This window comes from Oncorhynchus masou, chromosome 12 (genome assembly GCF_036934945.1).
Source record: "Oncorhynchus masou masou isolate Uvic2021 chromosome 12, UVic_Omas_1.1, whole genome shotgun sequence".
Classification (NCBI taxonomy): domain Eukaryota; kingdom Metazoa; phylum Chordata; class Actinopteri; order Salmoniformes; family Salmonidae; genus Oncorhynchus; species Oncorhynchus masou.
In genome coordinates, this window is record NC_088223.1 from 46,522,464 (window position 1) to 46,540,201 (window position 17,738).

At 40.6% G+C, this 17,738-nt stretch overlaps 1 protein-coding gene across 1 annotated transcript; it reads right to left on the minus strand.

The window, feature by feature from the left end:
• Positions 1 to 2,043: 2,043 nt before the first annotated feature.
• arcn1a (archain 1a) lies at positions 2,044 to 17,525 on the minus strand. The gene is made up of 10 exons (XM_064980772.1): positions 17,344 to 17,525; positions 12,734 to 12,997; positions 12,246 to 12,425; positions 11,818 to 12,020; positions 11,250 to 11,411; positions 10,845 to 11,010; positions 9,978 to 10,125; positions 4,132 to 4,240; positions 3,775 to 3,979; positions 2,044 to 3,564 (listed from the first exon to the last, which is right to left on the minus strand). The coding sequence occupies exons 1-10, from the start codon at positions 17,344 to 17,346 to the stop codon at positions 3,475 to 3,477; spliced, it is 1,530 nt and encodes a 509-aa protein (XP_064836844.1). The 5' UTR covers positions 17,347 to 17,525; the 3' UTR covers positions 2,044 to 3,474.
• Between the last annotated feature and the right edge of the window lie 213 nt (positions 17,526 to 17,738).

A 17,738-nucleotide genomic window follows, 5' to 3' on the forward strand; every position in this document is an offset into this window, starting at 1 on the left:
ACAAAGGAGTTGAATAATTATTGATACAGGACATGAGCTTTACATTTTTAAATTTGTAAAAGATGTTGAAAAACATAATTCCACTTTGACATCATGGGCTATTATGTGTAGGCCAATGACCATCAAATTATCCAATATAATACATACAAATTCAGTCTGTACCAGAAAAATGTGAAAAAAGTCAACGGGTGGGAATACTGTTAATGGCACTGTGTTTCTGCATATGTACCAAGATGTTGAGATAAACCTAAGCTAAACGAATAAAAAATCTAAATCAGGGAGAAATTATCAATGTGTTTTTAATTTTAAAGTATGCCTACGAGTACAGCTGGAGCTGCACATCAGTGTATCTAGCATACAGATGATCATATCTAAATTAAACATTTTACTGTATATACCCAATAAAACAATATTTGTGTGATCAGTAACAAAATAAACTTGCATATGATGCCAAATAAAAAAATAAAAAATAACTTACCTTGAATCTGACCCTCTTGAGCTTTAGTCTGGGTGCTGGGTGTGAGGAGAAAGCCTCTCCTCTGTCACTGCAGTATCCTGGGATAATCATCATCCCTGTCTTTGTGCAATCATCCAACTGAGAATCACAATACATCCCCAGGTGTCTCCCCTTTAGTTTATCTTACAGGTTCACTCCACGACTGTCACACCCCAGCCACAATAAGAAATACAGAGGAAGAAAGCCAATAGTCCAAAAGAAAGAGCTTCTTCCTCAGAACGAATAACAAAGAACACTTTATTCCAGGAGAGCCCTCAGGTTGTGGCTACCATCCGACATACCTCTCTCTCTGAGACACTGTCCGTCACAGTTCAGTGTTGTGTGTACGTCCATTAATTTCCAAAAGGCGACACACCCGCTCTCAAAGAAGGAAGTTGCTGCCTCTCTAACCTTCTCCAGATACTAATTCCATGCATTAGTGTGTGTGTGAGAGGCGCATGGAAAACACTCCCTAGCTATAATAAGTCTGCCTTTCTCTCATTAGAGTTGTAATATCCTGCTTTGATTTAGCTATATGCATTCAACTCAACTCACCCTCCAATCCTCCTGACTGTTTTCAACTCTCTAAGTATTCCTGATCGTGTGTCTCCATCACACACGCTACGAAAGCTGGTCAGGGAAGCCAAATCATTAATCCCTTACTTTCTCTCTCTCAAGTACAGAGCAGTAAACAGATCATTTTGACATGCATTCTCTGCCACTGAAATCCCTTCATAGAATGCACTTACGACAGAAAAGGGATGGAATAAAAGCAAAATCATGTATTTCATGTATTTCCCCCCCAGATTCAATCAGCCCTGTCCCTGTGGAGGGATCATCCTGTTGCTCTAGTGACCCGAATATCCTCTGTGGAGGCAGGTTGAGCTCATGGGACCGCCTGTTCAGTAGGGAGAAAAAATGAACTTGCCCAATAGAATCACTTTGTTTTTCTTTTTGCAAAGTGTTCTGCTACGGTGTTGCCCTAGTGAACAGTAGACAGGGACAGGACAGCTCCCTCCCATTGGTTAACCGGGCTATCTGCATTGTGTCCCGCCACCCACCACTCTGTTTATCATATATGCATAGTCACTTTAACCATATCTACATACTACCACAATCGGCCAGACTAACCAGTGCTTGTACGTAGCCTCGCTACTTTTATTTTTCCAATGTCTTTTTATTTCTTTACTTGCCCATTGTTCACCCAATACCTTTTTTTGCACTGTTGGTTAGAGCCTGTAAGTAAGCATTTCACTGTAAGGTCTACACCTGTTGTATTCGGCGCACGTGACAAATAAACATTAAACTCTGGTCTTGAAGTTCACTTGCGCATCCATTCCATATCAAATCATGTAAAACTCCCCCCACGTGCTGTCACTACTCTAGTAATCACAGAACATAGTACCACATCTATCACTACTCAAACACACTGATTGTGGAAACCATTTTTTATATGCATCACTAGATAAGACGGATTATTGAAATGACGACAAGTAACCTTGGTAAAGCGCATGATTCTGAAAATATTTCATTATAAAAAGACCCTCTTCAGAGTTTATAATACACTTTAATCTTTTTCATGTTTACATTGGAATGTTAATTACCCATGATCATTATTCTATAGGGTTACAAAAGTCTGATTCACTTATTTACCGCCAATCTGAATCCCATACAATTCAGAATTTCAAAAGAAAAAAATTCCAACAAAGACAAATATTATTTAACTTCTCCCTCTCTCAATTGTATTTCATAAGCAAAGTCAAGGTGAATATGGCCATCTATATAGATACACTGAAACAAGAAGAGCCCTGACATTCATTCATACATACATAATAACCATGGGGGCTTATTGTAACGGGGCTGGTTTGAGGTTGGACCGTGGGTGGTGTTGATGGACAGGGTTCTCCTGTGGCACAGTTGATAAGAACATGGGTTGTGGGTTCGATTCCCATTGGGGTTACGTATGTTATAATATGTAAGCACTCACTGTACTCCAAGACGCTTAGGATAAAAGCATCTGATAATTGACATATAAAAAGGTTTGATGTTTGGAGTGTTAGATGGTCATGGTTCTTGGATAGATCATTTCCATTTGATAAGTAGACTCAAAACAGTTGAAATCTCAGACAGGACTTTTTCTTTAAATGACCTCCCGCCATTGCAAAAAGTGCATACAACTACTGTGCTTGAGCTGTACTGGTCTGGTACAAAAACTTATTTCAGCATTGAATTACTCCATGCATTTGATTTGATAGCATATCAAACAAAATATGCCATTATACATTAACTAGCCTGTAGACAGATCAGTGTAATGAAAAATAAATGATTTAATAATGAGGTCTTTCAAACTCGAGCGAAGCTAAACTATAAAACATGCAATCTTAATAATTTTAGCTAAGATTTAGCCTTGCGTGAGACAGGCAGTTCAGATCAGTTCAGTACCAATCACAAAATGTGGTACTTCTTGCCAAAGCAAAGAGTGGTTGTAGTGTTATACCATGGACCGCAAGCCTGTTTGTATTGGAGTATGTGTAACCAAAGAGTATTTCCGTACATGATTACGACATATCTGTAAAACTATTAGCCAATAGTTCACAAAATCTGTCTGTCAATGGATTTGATACAAACTGGGCCAATGAGAGGGTCATTCACAAAGCCCACCCCAGATGTCATCACCCCCCAGGTCCACCCAACCTAACCCGGATACAGTTATCTAACGTTGTCCTGTTTGACTTTACCATTCCTTCTTGCAGGTGCATCGAGCGGTTCTTTATACGTACAGCTATAGGCCGATCAGTTGATAGATTTCTGGTAAAAATGTACAAAGACACTAAATGCTGGCAAGCCAAGCCATGGTGGGAAGGGTTTTTCTTTTTGAAAAGGGTTTCAAGTCCACTTCTCACTTTCATTTTGTTTCATTTTTTCATATGTCAATCCACTGATCTTGATGTTTGTTGGTAATACTGTATGTGAATATATTACAGTATTTCATACTTGTCGACCAGGAACGATGTCTCTGAGGAGAACCTCACTGGAACCTCTCCATCTACCTGGGACACTTTGGCCACCTGGAGGGGGAACAGGAGTCATTACACATCGTCACAATGGAAATAAAATCCAAATACCATTAGGTTAACACAATAGATGGAGATCTACATGGTCTCACAAACTGCTAAACAGACTTACAGGCTGCATTGTAAATAAGAATTTGTTTTTAACTGACTCACCTTGTGAAATAAAAGTGACATATAATACAAATAAATAAAAAAAACACTGACCGTTATGTCACAGTAGTTTCCTTTGGAGACGAAGGAGACGTTGACAGGGAAGAAATCATTGGGCTGGCCTGCCACGCTGAACTCCAGACTTCCTGTCTTGTTGTTGACGTCCACCACGGGTAAACACCACTCTAGAACGTTCCGCCGGCTGTCATGACGATACTCTCCATCCAGGTCACCAATCACAGGTGCACCCACACCTGACCTGCAGGGACAGATAAACATATGAAATTAAACTCAGATGACAGACTGCAACAGTGTCTAAGACCCTAATACTGGAATTTAATACGGAATCCATTGTATAGAACGGAAAAGATCAAATGAGATCTCAGAGGTGCTTCAGAGCGATTTACTTACGGGATGGGAATAGAGATTACTACATCATTCAGTTCAAGTGCTTCTTCCTGAAGCTCGTACTCTATGTTGACATCACAGCCAGTGGCACTCTCAGAGGGCCAGCAGTTTACTGGGGAGAAGTAGAAGAACACAACAGATAGAATACTTAAAGTGGAACTGAGAGCATTTTAGCTACATTCAATCTTATTAAAATCTATTCATATACACCCCTAGGAAGATATCTTTTTTTTTTTTTTTTTTACATTTTCTGACAAGTGAGCACTTAGAAATGGTCATTTTCACAAAATCATAGAATGTTTGAGAATGACATATAGTAAGGCATTTTGGAAAAGACATCAGTCAGGAAGTTAAAGCTTGGTCGCAAATGGGTCTTCCAAGTGGACAATGACCCCAAGCATACTTCCAAAATTGTCGCAAAATGGCTTAAGGACCACAAAGTCAAGGTATTGGAGAGGCCATCACAAAGCCCCGACCTCAATCCTATAGAACATTTGTGGGCAGAACTGAAAAAGTGTGTGCAAGCAAGGAGGCCTACAAACCTGACTCAGTTACACCAGCTCTGTCAGGAGGAATGTGCCAAAATTCACCCAACTAATTTTGGGAAACTTGTGGAAGGCTACCCGAAACATTTGACCAAAGTTATACTATTTAAAGACAATGCTACCAAATACTAATTGAGTGTATGTAAACTTCTGACCCACTGGGAATGTGATGAAAGAAATAAAAGCTGAAATAAATCACTATTATTCTGACATTTCACATTCTTAAAATAAAGTGGTGATCCTAACTGATCTAAGACAGGGATTTTTTTTCCAGGATTAAGTGTCAGGAATAGTGAAAAACTAGATTTAAATGTACTTGGCTAAGGTGTATGTAAACCTCTGACTTCACAAGCCACATAGCCTATTTGATTTAAAAAAAAAAGAAAACATGCAACTGCGACCCAAACTGGACGTTGTTTAATTAGATAAAATATGGCCTTTTATAATGTCCACTTATGTACATAGGATGCCGTATGAAGCATTTTAACATTCAAACAAGAGAAATAATATTTGTCCAGCCTTTGATGCTATGCATTATATGCTGTGATCCTAATCAAAAAGTAGTTAACTCCAGATAACAAAAACATAGCTGTGGGTTGTTGTTACATTTAAACTAGAGGTCGACCGATTTCAAGTTTTCATAAAAATTGGTAATCGCCATTTTTGGACACCCATCATGGCCGATTACATTGCACTCCACGAGGAGACTGCGTGGCAGGCTGACTACCTGTTATGCGAGTGCAGCAAGGAGCCAAGGTAAGGTGCTAGCTAGCATTAAACGTATCTTATAAAAAACAATCTTAACATAATCACTAGTTAACTACACATGGATGATGATATTACTAGCTTGTCCTGCGTTGCATATAATCGATGCGGTGCCTGTTAATTTATCATTGAGTCATAGCCTACTTCGCCAAACGGGTGATTTAACAAGCGCATTCGCGAAAAAAAGCACTGTCGTTGCACCAATGTGTACCTAAACATCAACACCTTTCTTAAAATCAATAGAGAAGTATATATTTTTAAACCTGCATATTTAGTTCACATTGCCTGCTAACATGAATTTTTTAACTAGGGAAATTGTGTCACTTCTCTTGCGTTCTGTGCAACAGAGTCAGGGTATATGCAGCAGTTTGGGCTGCCTGGCTCATTGCAAACTGTGTGAAGACTATTCCTTCCTAACAAAGACAGCCAACTTCGCCAAACTGGGGATGATTCAACAAAAGCGCATTTGCGAAAAAAGCACAATCGTTGCACGAATGTACCTAACCATAAACATCAATGCCTTTCTTAAAATCAATACACAGAAGTATATTTTTCTAAGCTTGCATATTTAGTGAAAAGAAATCCAGGTTAGCAGGCAATATTAAACTAGGGAAATTATGTCACTTCTCTTGCGTTCATTGCATGCAGAGTCAGGGTATATGCAGCAGTTTGGGCCATCTGGCTCGTTGCGAACTAATTTGCCAGAATTTTACGTAATTATGACATAACATTGAAGGTTGTACAATGTAACAGGAATATTTAGACTTATGGATGCCACCCGTTAGATAAAATACGTAACGGTTCCATATTTCACTGAAAGAAAACATTTTGTTTTCGAAATGATAGTTTCCAGATTTGACCATATTAATGACCTAAGACTCGTATTTCTGTGTGTTATGTTATAATTAAGTCTATGATTTGATATAGCAGTCTTACTGAGCGGTGGAAGGCAGTAGCAGGCTCGTAAGCATTCATTCAAACAGCACTTACGTGCATTTGCCAGCAGCTCTTCGCTGTGATTCAAGCATTGAGCTGTTTATGACTTCAAGCCTATCAACTCCCGAGATTAAGCTGGTGTAACCGATGTGAAATGGCTAGCTAGTTAGCGGGGTGCGCGCTAATAGCGTTTCAATCGGTGACATCACTCGCTCTGAGGACGTGAAGTAGTTGTTCCCCTTGCTCTGCAAGGGCCTCGGCTTTTGTGGAGCGATGGGTAACGATGCTTTGAGGGTGGCTGTTGTCGATGGTTCGAGCCCAGGTAGGGGCGAGGAGAGGTACGGAAGCTATACTGTTACACTGGCAATACTAAAGTGCCTATACGAATATCCAATAGTCAAAGGTATATGAAATACAAATGGTAGAGAGAAATTGTCCTGTAATTCCTATAACATCTTACCATGAAATATTGAAGACTCATGTTAAAAGGAACCACCAGCTTTCATATGTTCGCATGTTCTGAGCAAGGAACTTAAACGTAGCTTTTTTACTTCCCCAACACTTTGTTTTTGCATTATTTAAACCAAATTGAACATGTTTCATTATTTATTTTAGGCTAAATTGATTTCATTGTAAGCAGAACACAGGAAAGCAGCACAGGTGAAGCTGAATTCACATTCAAACTCAACTGTTGACTGATTAATACTTATTTGTGCGTCCCATTTGGCCAGCGGTCCTTGAGTTTGACACGTGTGCTAGGCTATTAGCCACATTATGATTGACTTGTGATCATTGCCCTTGCTAGTTTGATTGTATTGACATGCCCATACTTAGTTACAGTTGTACGTCTTTGTTCAAAATAGTGAGTCATTGAAACTAAAACAGTGCATCCCGAATGGGTGGCAGCAGCAAACAATTTACCAGGCCAGCTGTGATTTACAAACTGACAGCAGTATTTTTTTGACTACCACGAAATGTATTTTTTGAATTATATTAATTATGCATTAAACTGTATCCATCTATTCTGTCAGTAATGCCTTGGATTTGAGTCAAATATAACCTGTTTTTTTTTTACTTCTTAAAGTTGGTTTTGAAGCATAAACTTGGAATTTCATATTTTTGACTCAAATGATTGTTTGTTTCATGTCTGTTTGTTTCATATTTGCAAAGTAGTTCAAATGTGGTCAGTTCCAATTTAAAAATAGAATGCTGACAATACCTAGAACATAAGATTTAGAACATAACCTCTTGAAGAGCATAGTCAGAACTACACATTTAACTATCAGTTTTATACAGCAAGAACTGCATGATTTTCATGATCAGTAAACATCAATTGATCATGTATTTTCATGATAAACGAGGGTAGCCTATCCATTTGGCATGTAGTTAGCTAGCTAGCTAAGCACACAACATGCATCAGCTTGCTTCACCAGAGGTTAGGACTTTGAAAAGAGCTTCACTTCGGCAAGTCATTGTCCTGGTAAAGTTGGCAGTCAAGACTACTGTCCTCACCACTATATATGGCAAGCAAATCATGCAATATTTGGATATAGCCATCTAGTTAATCCCCTGAAAGGTAACTTGTTAACTAGCCATATTGATGTGGTCCATGGTCTATCAGCAGAACTCTTGATTAAACAACATTAAAAACAATGTTGAAAAGGGGATAATGTTAGCAAACTTCGCTAGGCCCATGTTAAGTTGGAGAGAAAAAGTACATCAGGTCTACTTACCACTATGTTTAGCCAACGGTACAAAGTTTCTACCGGTAACTGGCAAAGTACACATTATCAGATAACAGTACATCGGCAAATGCTCCCTTCTGCTGCTTGACAGGCAGAGCCCACAAAGGATTGGAAATTAACCGACACCACTCATACTTGTCAAGTACAGTTCTTTTTAAAATGTTCTATCACTCAAATATCCAGCTAATGGTGGAGAGATGTCATGAGTATACCCTCACGTATCTGAAATTACATTATCAATCTGTATTTATTATGGATCCCCATTAGCTGCTGCCAAGGCAGGAAGCTACTCTTCCTGGGGTCCAGCAAAATGAAGGCAGTTCATATAATTTTAAAAACATTACAATACATTCACAACACACCGTGTGCCCTCAGGCCCCCACTCCACCACTAAATCCATGTGTATGTATAGTGGGTATGTTATTTTGTGTGTGTATGCGCGCATGTGTCCAGAAGGTGTTTTTTTTAATCAAATTTTATTGCTTGTGTCAGTTACTTGATGTAGAATAGAGTTCCATGTAGTCATGGCTCTATGTAGTACTGTGTGCCTCCCATAGTCTGTTCTGGACTTGGGGACTGTGAAAAGACCTCATGGCATGTCTTGTGGGATATGCATGGGTGTCCGAGCCGTTTGCCAGTAGTTTAGACAGACAGCTCGGTGCATTCAACTTGTCAATACCTCTCATAAATAAAAGTAGTGATGAAGTCAATCTATCCTCCACTTTGAGCCATGAGAGATTGACATGCATATTATTAATATTAGCTTTCTGTGTACATCCAGGGGCCAGCCGTGCGGTCCTGTTCTGAGCCAATTGCAATTTTCCTAAGTCCTTTTTTGTGGCACCTGACCACACGACTGATAGTGTTAAGGCAGAGCATCACTTCACTATAGACAGACTTCTCCCCATTTTAGCTACTACTTCATCAATATGTTTCGACCATGACAGTTTACAATCTAGTGTTACTCCAAGCAGTTCAGTCATCTCAATTTCCACATGATTTATTATAAGATTTAGTTGAGGTTTAGGGTTTAGTGAGTGTTTTGTTCGAAATACAATGCTTTTAATTTTAGAAATATTTAGGGCTAACATATTCCTTGCCACCCACTCTGAATCTAACTGCAGCTCTTTGTTGAGTGCTGCAGTCATTTCAGTCGCTGTAGTAGCTGTCGTGTATATATAGAATACATAGATACTCTGGCTTTACTCAAAGTCAGTGGCATTCTGTTAATAAACATTTTTAAATCAAGGGGCCTAAACAGCTACCCTGGGGAATTCCTGATTCTTACTGGATTATATTTGATAGGCTTCCATTAAAGAACACCCTCTGTGTTCTGTTAGACAAGTAACTCTTTATCCACATTACAGCAGGGGGTGTAAAGCCAAAATAGATACATTTTTCCAACAGCAGACTATGATCAATAATGTCAAAAACTGCACTGAAGTCTAATTTATGTTTACTGATCATGAAAAGCATGCAGTTACTTGCTGTATAACTGATGACAGAGCTAAATGTGCATAATTGTTTCACATGGAATAATCAGAAATCTGTAGTTGTGACTATGCTCCTCAAGAGGTGATGTTACAACCAAATAGTTAACATTTAATTAACAATCCCTCGAAAATGAAACGGTTGTCAATGGTTTTAGCAGAGCTGGGGGTCTCCTTGCCCCCCAGCAGGCCAATTTAACTCACTACACCTTGTGATGCTATATTGATAACAACCTAATAGAATGCTAAGAACACAATAGTTGGAATGCTTGGAACATAATGGGTTACAGCTCTCCAGAGAGAGAAACACTAAGGAAAAACAGTATACACTAGTATAAATGCTTAAAACTCTAGTAAAGTGTACTGACTCGTTAGTGGTATGAGGGTCTCATCTGTGGTCTGTAGCCTCCACTTGAGCACGCCCACATCATTGTTCAGAGGGAAGGACTTGTCTGGGTTCTTCAGGCCGAGCACGGAGTCTGTGGTAAAGAGCTTCTTATCCACGTTAGGGTGGGTCTGGACAGTGCAGGGAGGGAAAAAATTGATAGAAACATATTGTTAATGGCTTCACAGGTCGCAGTGGTCTAAGGCACTGCATCACAGTGCTAGCTGTGCTACCAGAGACTCTGGGTTCGAGCCCAGGTTCTGTCGCAGTCGGCCGAGACCGGGAGGTCCATGGGGCGACACACAATTGGCCTAGTGTCACCCGGGTTAGGGAGGGTTTGGCCGGTAGGGATATCCTTGTCTCATCGCGCACTAGCGACTCCTGTGGCGGGCCGGGCGCAGTGCACGCTGACCAGGTCGCTAGGTGCACGGTGTTTCCTCCGACACATTGGTGCGGCTGGCTTCTGGGTTGGATGTGCGCTGTGTTAAGAAGCAGTGCGGCTTGGTTGGGTTGTGTTTTGGAGGTCGCATGACTCTCAACCTTCGTCTCTCCCGAGCCTGTACGGGAGTTGTAGCGATGAGACAAGACAGTAACTACTAACAATTGGATACTACGAAATTGGGGAGAAAAAGGGGGTAAAAATAATATAAAAAAATATTTTAAAAACACATTGTAAATATTCCCATGGCATCATACTGCACCAAAAGCAAATACAACTGTGGTTGTGTGCCATTTTGAATCTTGATTTACACAGGCCAAATCCATGAATGCCTTGACATGTATATCTGTTGTGTTGAGGTAGTGAACCTTTCCCCCTTTGGAACGAATTATGTATTTGTTTGGAACCTACCTGCAGCTGGACTCCCTTCTTGTCACCGTTGTTGATGGTGAGGCGAATGCGTCCGTTCTTGTCGTCGGCCACTCGGAGGGTGATCATACCCAGGACCTCCAGGTTCTGTAGCCCTCCATCTCTCCCACAGGTCAGGCTGATTTTCTCCTCACAACGCAGGTGCACACTGGGAACCAGGGGGCAGAGGTAAGATACAGTTGAACATATCAACCTGCAGGTGTTTGAGTCCAACTACATTGCAGTCTGGACTGTGTAGAATCACTGATCTACAATCACTTTGCATCCCAAATAACTCTGCATTATGGGATCAAGATGAGCAATTCTGTGCCTCGCCTTGTGCAAACTGATTCCTCAAACACACTGCCTGTAATCAGTGGGATATAATATAAAACCTGGTAAACCTACCTCTCTGTGTTAACTGGTGGAGGCAGGGCTTTGGATGCCTCGGAGGGCCTCTTCCCTGAGCTGGGCATGATGACTTGTCCCTCAGACTTGAGCTTGTCCACAAAGTCATCTACCTCCTTCCCTCTGGCACTCAGCTTCAGGGCCTTACTGGGACCACTAGCCCTACGGAGGAATACATAGCTCATGAGGCATAGGCCTAACTTTCTGCAATATTAAAAATACATGACAAAACAAGTTTCACAAATTCCATTGAGCATAACCAACCAAGAAATATACTAACAAATACGTCTTACACACAGGATACACTCATCATAACAATCAAAACACCTCAAAATCCTAATATTTTTTTATATATTTTTTTTACCTTTATTTAACCAGGCAGGTCAGTTAAGAACAAATTCTTATTTTCAATGACGGCCTAGGAACAGTGGGTTAACTGCCTGTTCATGGGAAGAACGACAGATTTGTACCTTGTCAACTCGGGGGTTTGAACTCGCAACCTTCCGATTACTAGTCCAACGCTCTAACCACTAGGGTACCCTGCCGCCCCATATACCGAGGGTAGTACCTGGCAGGGACAGGTGAAGCCTTGGGTTTTTCTGGCTCCATGAGGGTGTCTGTGATGATGGTAGCGTTGCTGCTGCTGGACATGCTGCCGAACCCGCCGGAGAACCCTGGAGACTTCTTCCCTGAACGGTCCGCGTCCCGCCTGGCCTGTTGCAGCTCCTTCGCCTTTCTCCTCATCTCTGCCTTAGCCTCTCGCTCCTGGGTCTGAGATGGAGAGAGAACAAAGGAGACTTTCGGAATAAAACATGAATGTCTTTTGGACCAAAACCCCTTCATTCAGACTAGTGTTGGATTTAGCAATTCAGCTACATTACAATAATAATGTAAAAATGTTCAGTTCTGCTGCTCCCCTTCATTCAGACTGTTGTTAGACTCAGTAATAACGTAATGTAAATATGTTCATTAGTTCTGCTGCTGCTCTCTTTTCACCTCTCGGACGGCACGGAAAACCTTCTCCTCGTGAGAGTCCATCTCTGTGAATGTTCTGATCTGGGCCAGGTTGACATTCTCCCTGTAGCCCAGCGCCACAATCTCATCAAAGGCAAAGATCAGGTCAAAACAGTGTTCCGAGACCTCCCCTTCCTCCAGCACCCGACAGTACTCTGGGATCTAAGGAAAAAATATATTTGGTCATTTAGTCATCCATGCTCAACTCATCACAAATTCCTACTGATACTTTTACTCAGCGGCAAACGTTGTATTGGCTCCGCCAAACTAAGAAAAACAAAAACAGTTTAGGCTACTTTAAACTTAGAAACAGTTTGTTTGGGCTACGTGTAACAAACACTGTTTACATAATGTGTGTCCTCTGCCACTTCTAGAAGTATGTGTGGGTGAGACCATGTGTGAGTCAGCGACTGAGGATATTTGTGAAGGTGCGTGCGTGTGAACAGGGCATCTGTGAGAGTATGTCATACCACACGTGAGAAGAGGCGTAGTGTCTCCAGGTCCTCTAGGATGTTGCTGTTCTTGGTGGTGACCAGCACCATGTAGAGCTTCTCCAGGGGCTGGTAAACGTAGCGCACGCTCTCAGTCTCCACAAACGTGTGCTGCTTGCCTGTGTTCATCAGCTTGGGGAAGGCGGCCAGCAGGCCCTCCACGCGCGTCCGGGTCATCTCCACAAACTGCCGTGACACGATGGCCTTGCCCGCCTTGGTGCACACCGCTGCTGCCAACAGCACCTGGGACAAGAAGAAGAGGCCAAAGTTACAGAAAAGCAATGATTGAGTCCATGCATGGATAAGATTCAAGACATGTAGACAAAATATTCAAGTGTTGCTCCTATTCAGCTAATATTACAATATACACTGAGTGTACAAAACATTAGGAACACCATATTGAGTTGTTCCCCTTTTGCACGAGAACAGCCTCCATTCATCAGGGCATGACTACAAGTTTCGCTAGTGTCCCATAGGGATGCTGGCCCATGTTGACTCCAATGCTTCCCACAGTTGTGTCAAGTTGGCTGGATGTCCTTTGGGTGGTGGACCATTCTTGATACAAACGGGAAACGGTTGAGCGTGAAAACCCAGCAGCGTTGCAGTTCTTGACACAAACCGGTGCACCTGGCACCTACTACCATATCCCGTTCAAAGGCACTTCAATATTTTGTCTTGCCCATTCACCCTCTGAATGGCACACATACTTAATCCTCAATGTCACAAGTCTTCAAAATCCTTTTTTAACCTGTCTCCTTCCCTTAATCTACACTGATTGAAGTAGATTTCACAGGTGACTTCAATAAGATCATAGCTTTCACCTTGTCAGTGTCATATTCCTAATGTTTCGTACACTCGGTGTACGGCTTTTGAAGTCAGCTATCACAGTGGTCACTTCTAACAAGACACATGAGATGTCTTGAATTAATGAACGTCAACACCATAAGGGGCAAAAATATCCTGGTTAGGTAACATAGCAGTAGCTGCTCTTTAAGTTCTGAGAGAAAAACAAATGTTATTTTCATTCAACCTCAAAGATTCAGTTAAATGAGCACATTGAAAACATAAAACCAGGTAACACAATCATCTTTTTCAGAGGTAGGCTAATACTAACACAATGAACCACATGCACAAATACGGTTGACCACACGCACAAACAGTCTCAGTTTCCTTTAGTGTGACTGGAAACAGAACACCAAGAAGTTGACTTCAGGTTTTTGTTACTTGTAAAATAGCCTAAATTAATTCTGACAGTAAGTGTTTGTCTGTGGCCTGAATTTGATTTAATGTATTTAAATACATTTGGGAAAGTTCAGCCACACTACCAATTACTAGGCCTAATCTAAAAATCAACCTACCTGTCTCTCTCGTGTTATATAAGGAAGTCTATGACTCCATAACTGTTTGATCATGGAAAAGGTGTCAATGTGTGTCAACTCAAGTCTATTGCTAAATTCCAAACAGCCCCTACTAGACACTTCAGTTGGCCTGAAATGTTTGGATGTACAGTGCCTTCAGGAGGTATTCACAGCCCTTGACTTTTTCCACATTTTATTGTGTTACAAGGTGAATTTAAAAAATGGATAACATTGTTTTTTTTTGGTCAACAGCCACACACAATACACCCCATAATGTCAAAGTGGATTTTTTTTAAAGTATTCAAACCCTTTGTAATAGCAAGCCTAAATAAGGAGTACAAATGTGCTTAACAAGTCACATAAGTTGCATGGACCTTGCGCAATATTAGTGTTTAACATGATTTTTTAGGACTACCACATCTCTGTACCCAACATTCAATTAGCTATAAAAATGGTCCCTCAGTTGAGCAGTGAATTTCAAAACAGAGATTCAACCACAAAGACCAGGGAGGTTTTCCTTTGCCTCACAAATGTTGATGGCTACATTTTTTTTTTAAAAGCAAACATTGAAGTTATTAATTACACTTTGGATGGTGCATCAATACATCCAATCACTACAAAGATACAGGTGTCCTTCCTAATTCGGTTTCCGGAGAGGGAAAAAAATACACAATGATTTCCCCATGAGGCTAATGGTGACTTTAAAACAGTTACAGGAGAAAACTCAAATGTACCAAATACAAGAGGTGTAGACCTTACCGTAAAATGTTTACTTACAAACCCTTAAGGCCTGATTCACACAGTCTCCTCTGAACAGCTGATGTTGAGATAGATGTGTCTGTTACTTTAACTCTGAAGCATTTATTTGGGCAAAACTTCTGACGCTGGTAACTAATGAACTTATCCTCTGCAGCAGAGGTTATTCTGGGTCTTCCTTTCCTGTGGCAGTCCTCATGAGAGCCCGTTTCATCACAGTTCTTGACGTTTTTTGCGACTTGAAGAAATTTTCAAAGTTCTTGCAATTTTCCAGATTGACTGACCTTCATGTCTTAAAGTAATGATGACCGTCATTTCTCTTTGCATATTTGAGCTGTTCTTGCCATGATATGGACTTGGGTCTTTTTCCAAATAGGATTATCTTCTATATACACAACCCTTACCTTGTCAACACAACTGATTGTCTAAAAGCATTAAGAAATTCAACAAATGAACTTTTACAAGGCACTCCTGTTAACTGAAATGCATTCCAAGTGAGTACCTCATGAAGCAGGTTGAGAGAATGCCAAGAGTGTGCAAAGCTGTCATCAAGGCAAAAGGTGGCTACTTTGTTGAATTGCAAATATATTTTGATTTGTTTAACATGTTTTTGGTTACTACATGATTCCATTTCATAGTTTTAATGTCTTCACTGTTATTCTACAATGTTGAAAATTGTAAAAAAAAAAAAAAAAAAAAAAAAAACTGGAATAAGTATGTACACACACACACATACATACATACTACCAGTCAAAAGTTAAATATAAATAAATAAATATCTGCTACTGCTCGACTTTTAAAAAACCCGGTCGACCAACAGCCTATCGACCTAACAATAGACCAGTCAACTAATTGGGGTCAAGAGATTAATGATTGAAATAAAATTACCACCGATGTTATGTAGTTAATACTGGTACATTTTGGTAATTTTTTTCATTCAAAATGTTGAAATTTAATGACATTGAATATCGACCTAAAATATCATCCATCAACCTCCTTGGCCCCCAAATATCGGTAGTGGCCCTAAAACAATCTATATTGGTCGTTCTCTAGCTGATATCCTGTATCATGGGTGCACACTCTGTAGCAAACGCTGTACATTGAATATATGTACACCCCCAATGCAATTATGCAGTCTCATAAATCCAGTGGGACACGTTTTTTAAAATTGTTTGCGAAATTAATTAATTATTGTAATCCTTGTAAATGATCTAACATTCCAACCTTTTTTAGCACTTTTTTTTAATTTATTTTTTATGGGGGGGTGCTCCTGGGAGGTGCAGCGGTATAAAGGCACTGCATCTCAGCGCGAGAGGCATCACTACAAACCCTGGGTCGATTCCAGGCTGTATCACAACCGACCATGATGATTGGGAGTCCCATAGGTAGGCGCAAAATTGGCCCAGGGTCATCCGGGTTAGGCCGTCAATGTAAATAAGAATGTATTCTTAACTGACTTGCCTAGTTAAATTCAGGTTAAATAAAATAGCTTTAAACAAGTGCGCATGCGCCAAATCCACCTTCGGCAGCGCTACAGTATCCCGAAAAATCATTGATTTTTATTTGTATTTAGACATTTTTTTGTACACAACGGCAATAATTCGGGGCTGTGGGTAGTTTAGTGGTTAGAGCGTTGGGCCAGGTTGCTAGATCGAATCCCCGAGCCGACAAGGTAAAAATCGGTCGTTCTGCCACTGCACAAGGCAGTTAACCTACTGTTCCCAGGCCGTCATTGTAAATAAGAATTTGTTCTTAACTGACTTGTCTGGTTAAATAAAGGTTCAAAAAAATATGTATAGTAAGTACCGATCGTTTTTTGACAACGTTTGCAGAGCTGGCTAATGTTGGGACGGACTTTGAATTTAAGAATCCTGGGCGTCAGAGATCGTCATTCATCGTATCCTCAAAGTCAGGTACTGGTTCCACCTAAACCCTTACCATTTTAACATGTCAACTTCAACGGGGTAGGCGTCCCAAGGATCCAAGATAGCATGGACTATTCCAATATTGTGGCTAGCTTCACACAGCTATCAACTTGGCAAGCTTGGTATAGAAGCTGGGATCCTCAATTTTAACTCGAGACATACTAGGGAATCTAGACTTTTCACCAGTCATTTACAGAGTGGCTATTTTGTAAACTCTAACCAATAGCAGTTAAATGACTTACAATTAACAGCCAATATAACATTAGCTACCTAGGCCTGCTGATACAAAACAGACGCAAAGGCTAGCTGACGTTAGCTGAGCTGGCGTTAATCGACGAGATGGCGCTTGAAAGCGCTATTGATAGCTTGCTAATGATATAAAGCCCAATATATAGTACAGGGGAGTATATTTGCCTGCATACGCAGCAAAATTAGCTATGTTAACTTACTAGATTGTTAGCTATCAGCAAATGCAATGTTCACAGTCAAGCGGAACAAGACAGATAGCTAGAAGCTAAATACAGTAGATCAATTACATTTCATAGCTCACCATTTTGTTGTTATCCCTTGTGCTACAAATCCTTGTGCCGTTTCCGTAATGTAATACCACGTATTAGTGTCTAAACTATAATATTTATGCTGAGTGAAACTTGCGTCTGTTTGATTTACTGTCTCAATATGGAAGGACCTCTAGCCACGTCTCACCGGAAAGAGCTCGTCAGCAAGGTAAAAGGGCTATCACTTAGTTACCACAGCCACAAAGAAAAATGGGCTATGTCGTAAAGATTCATGAAAACACTAAATCGCTTTTTGGTCTTACTTTAAGGTTAGACACATGTAGCAGTGTGATTATGATCAAAGTTAGGTTTAAAATCGGATTTTAAGAAGAGAAAGTGTATAAATGGGCCGGGTTTATTACTTTGTGGCTGTGGTACCTAGTGACGA

Bases quoted from the DNA above. Each gene is read 5' to 3' on its own strand.
- arcn1a (XM_064980772.1), bottom strand. The intron at 12,426-12,733 runs GTATGACATACT...TTTTTTCCTTAG, and splicing joins TACGCCTCTTCTCACGTGTG to ATCCCAGAGTACTGTCGGGT. The intron at 11,011-11,249 runs GTAGGTTTACCA...CCTGGTTCCCAG, and splicing joins CCACCAGTTAACACAGAGAG to TGTGCACCTGCGTTGTGAGG.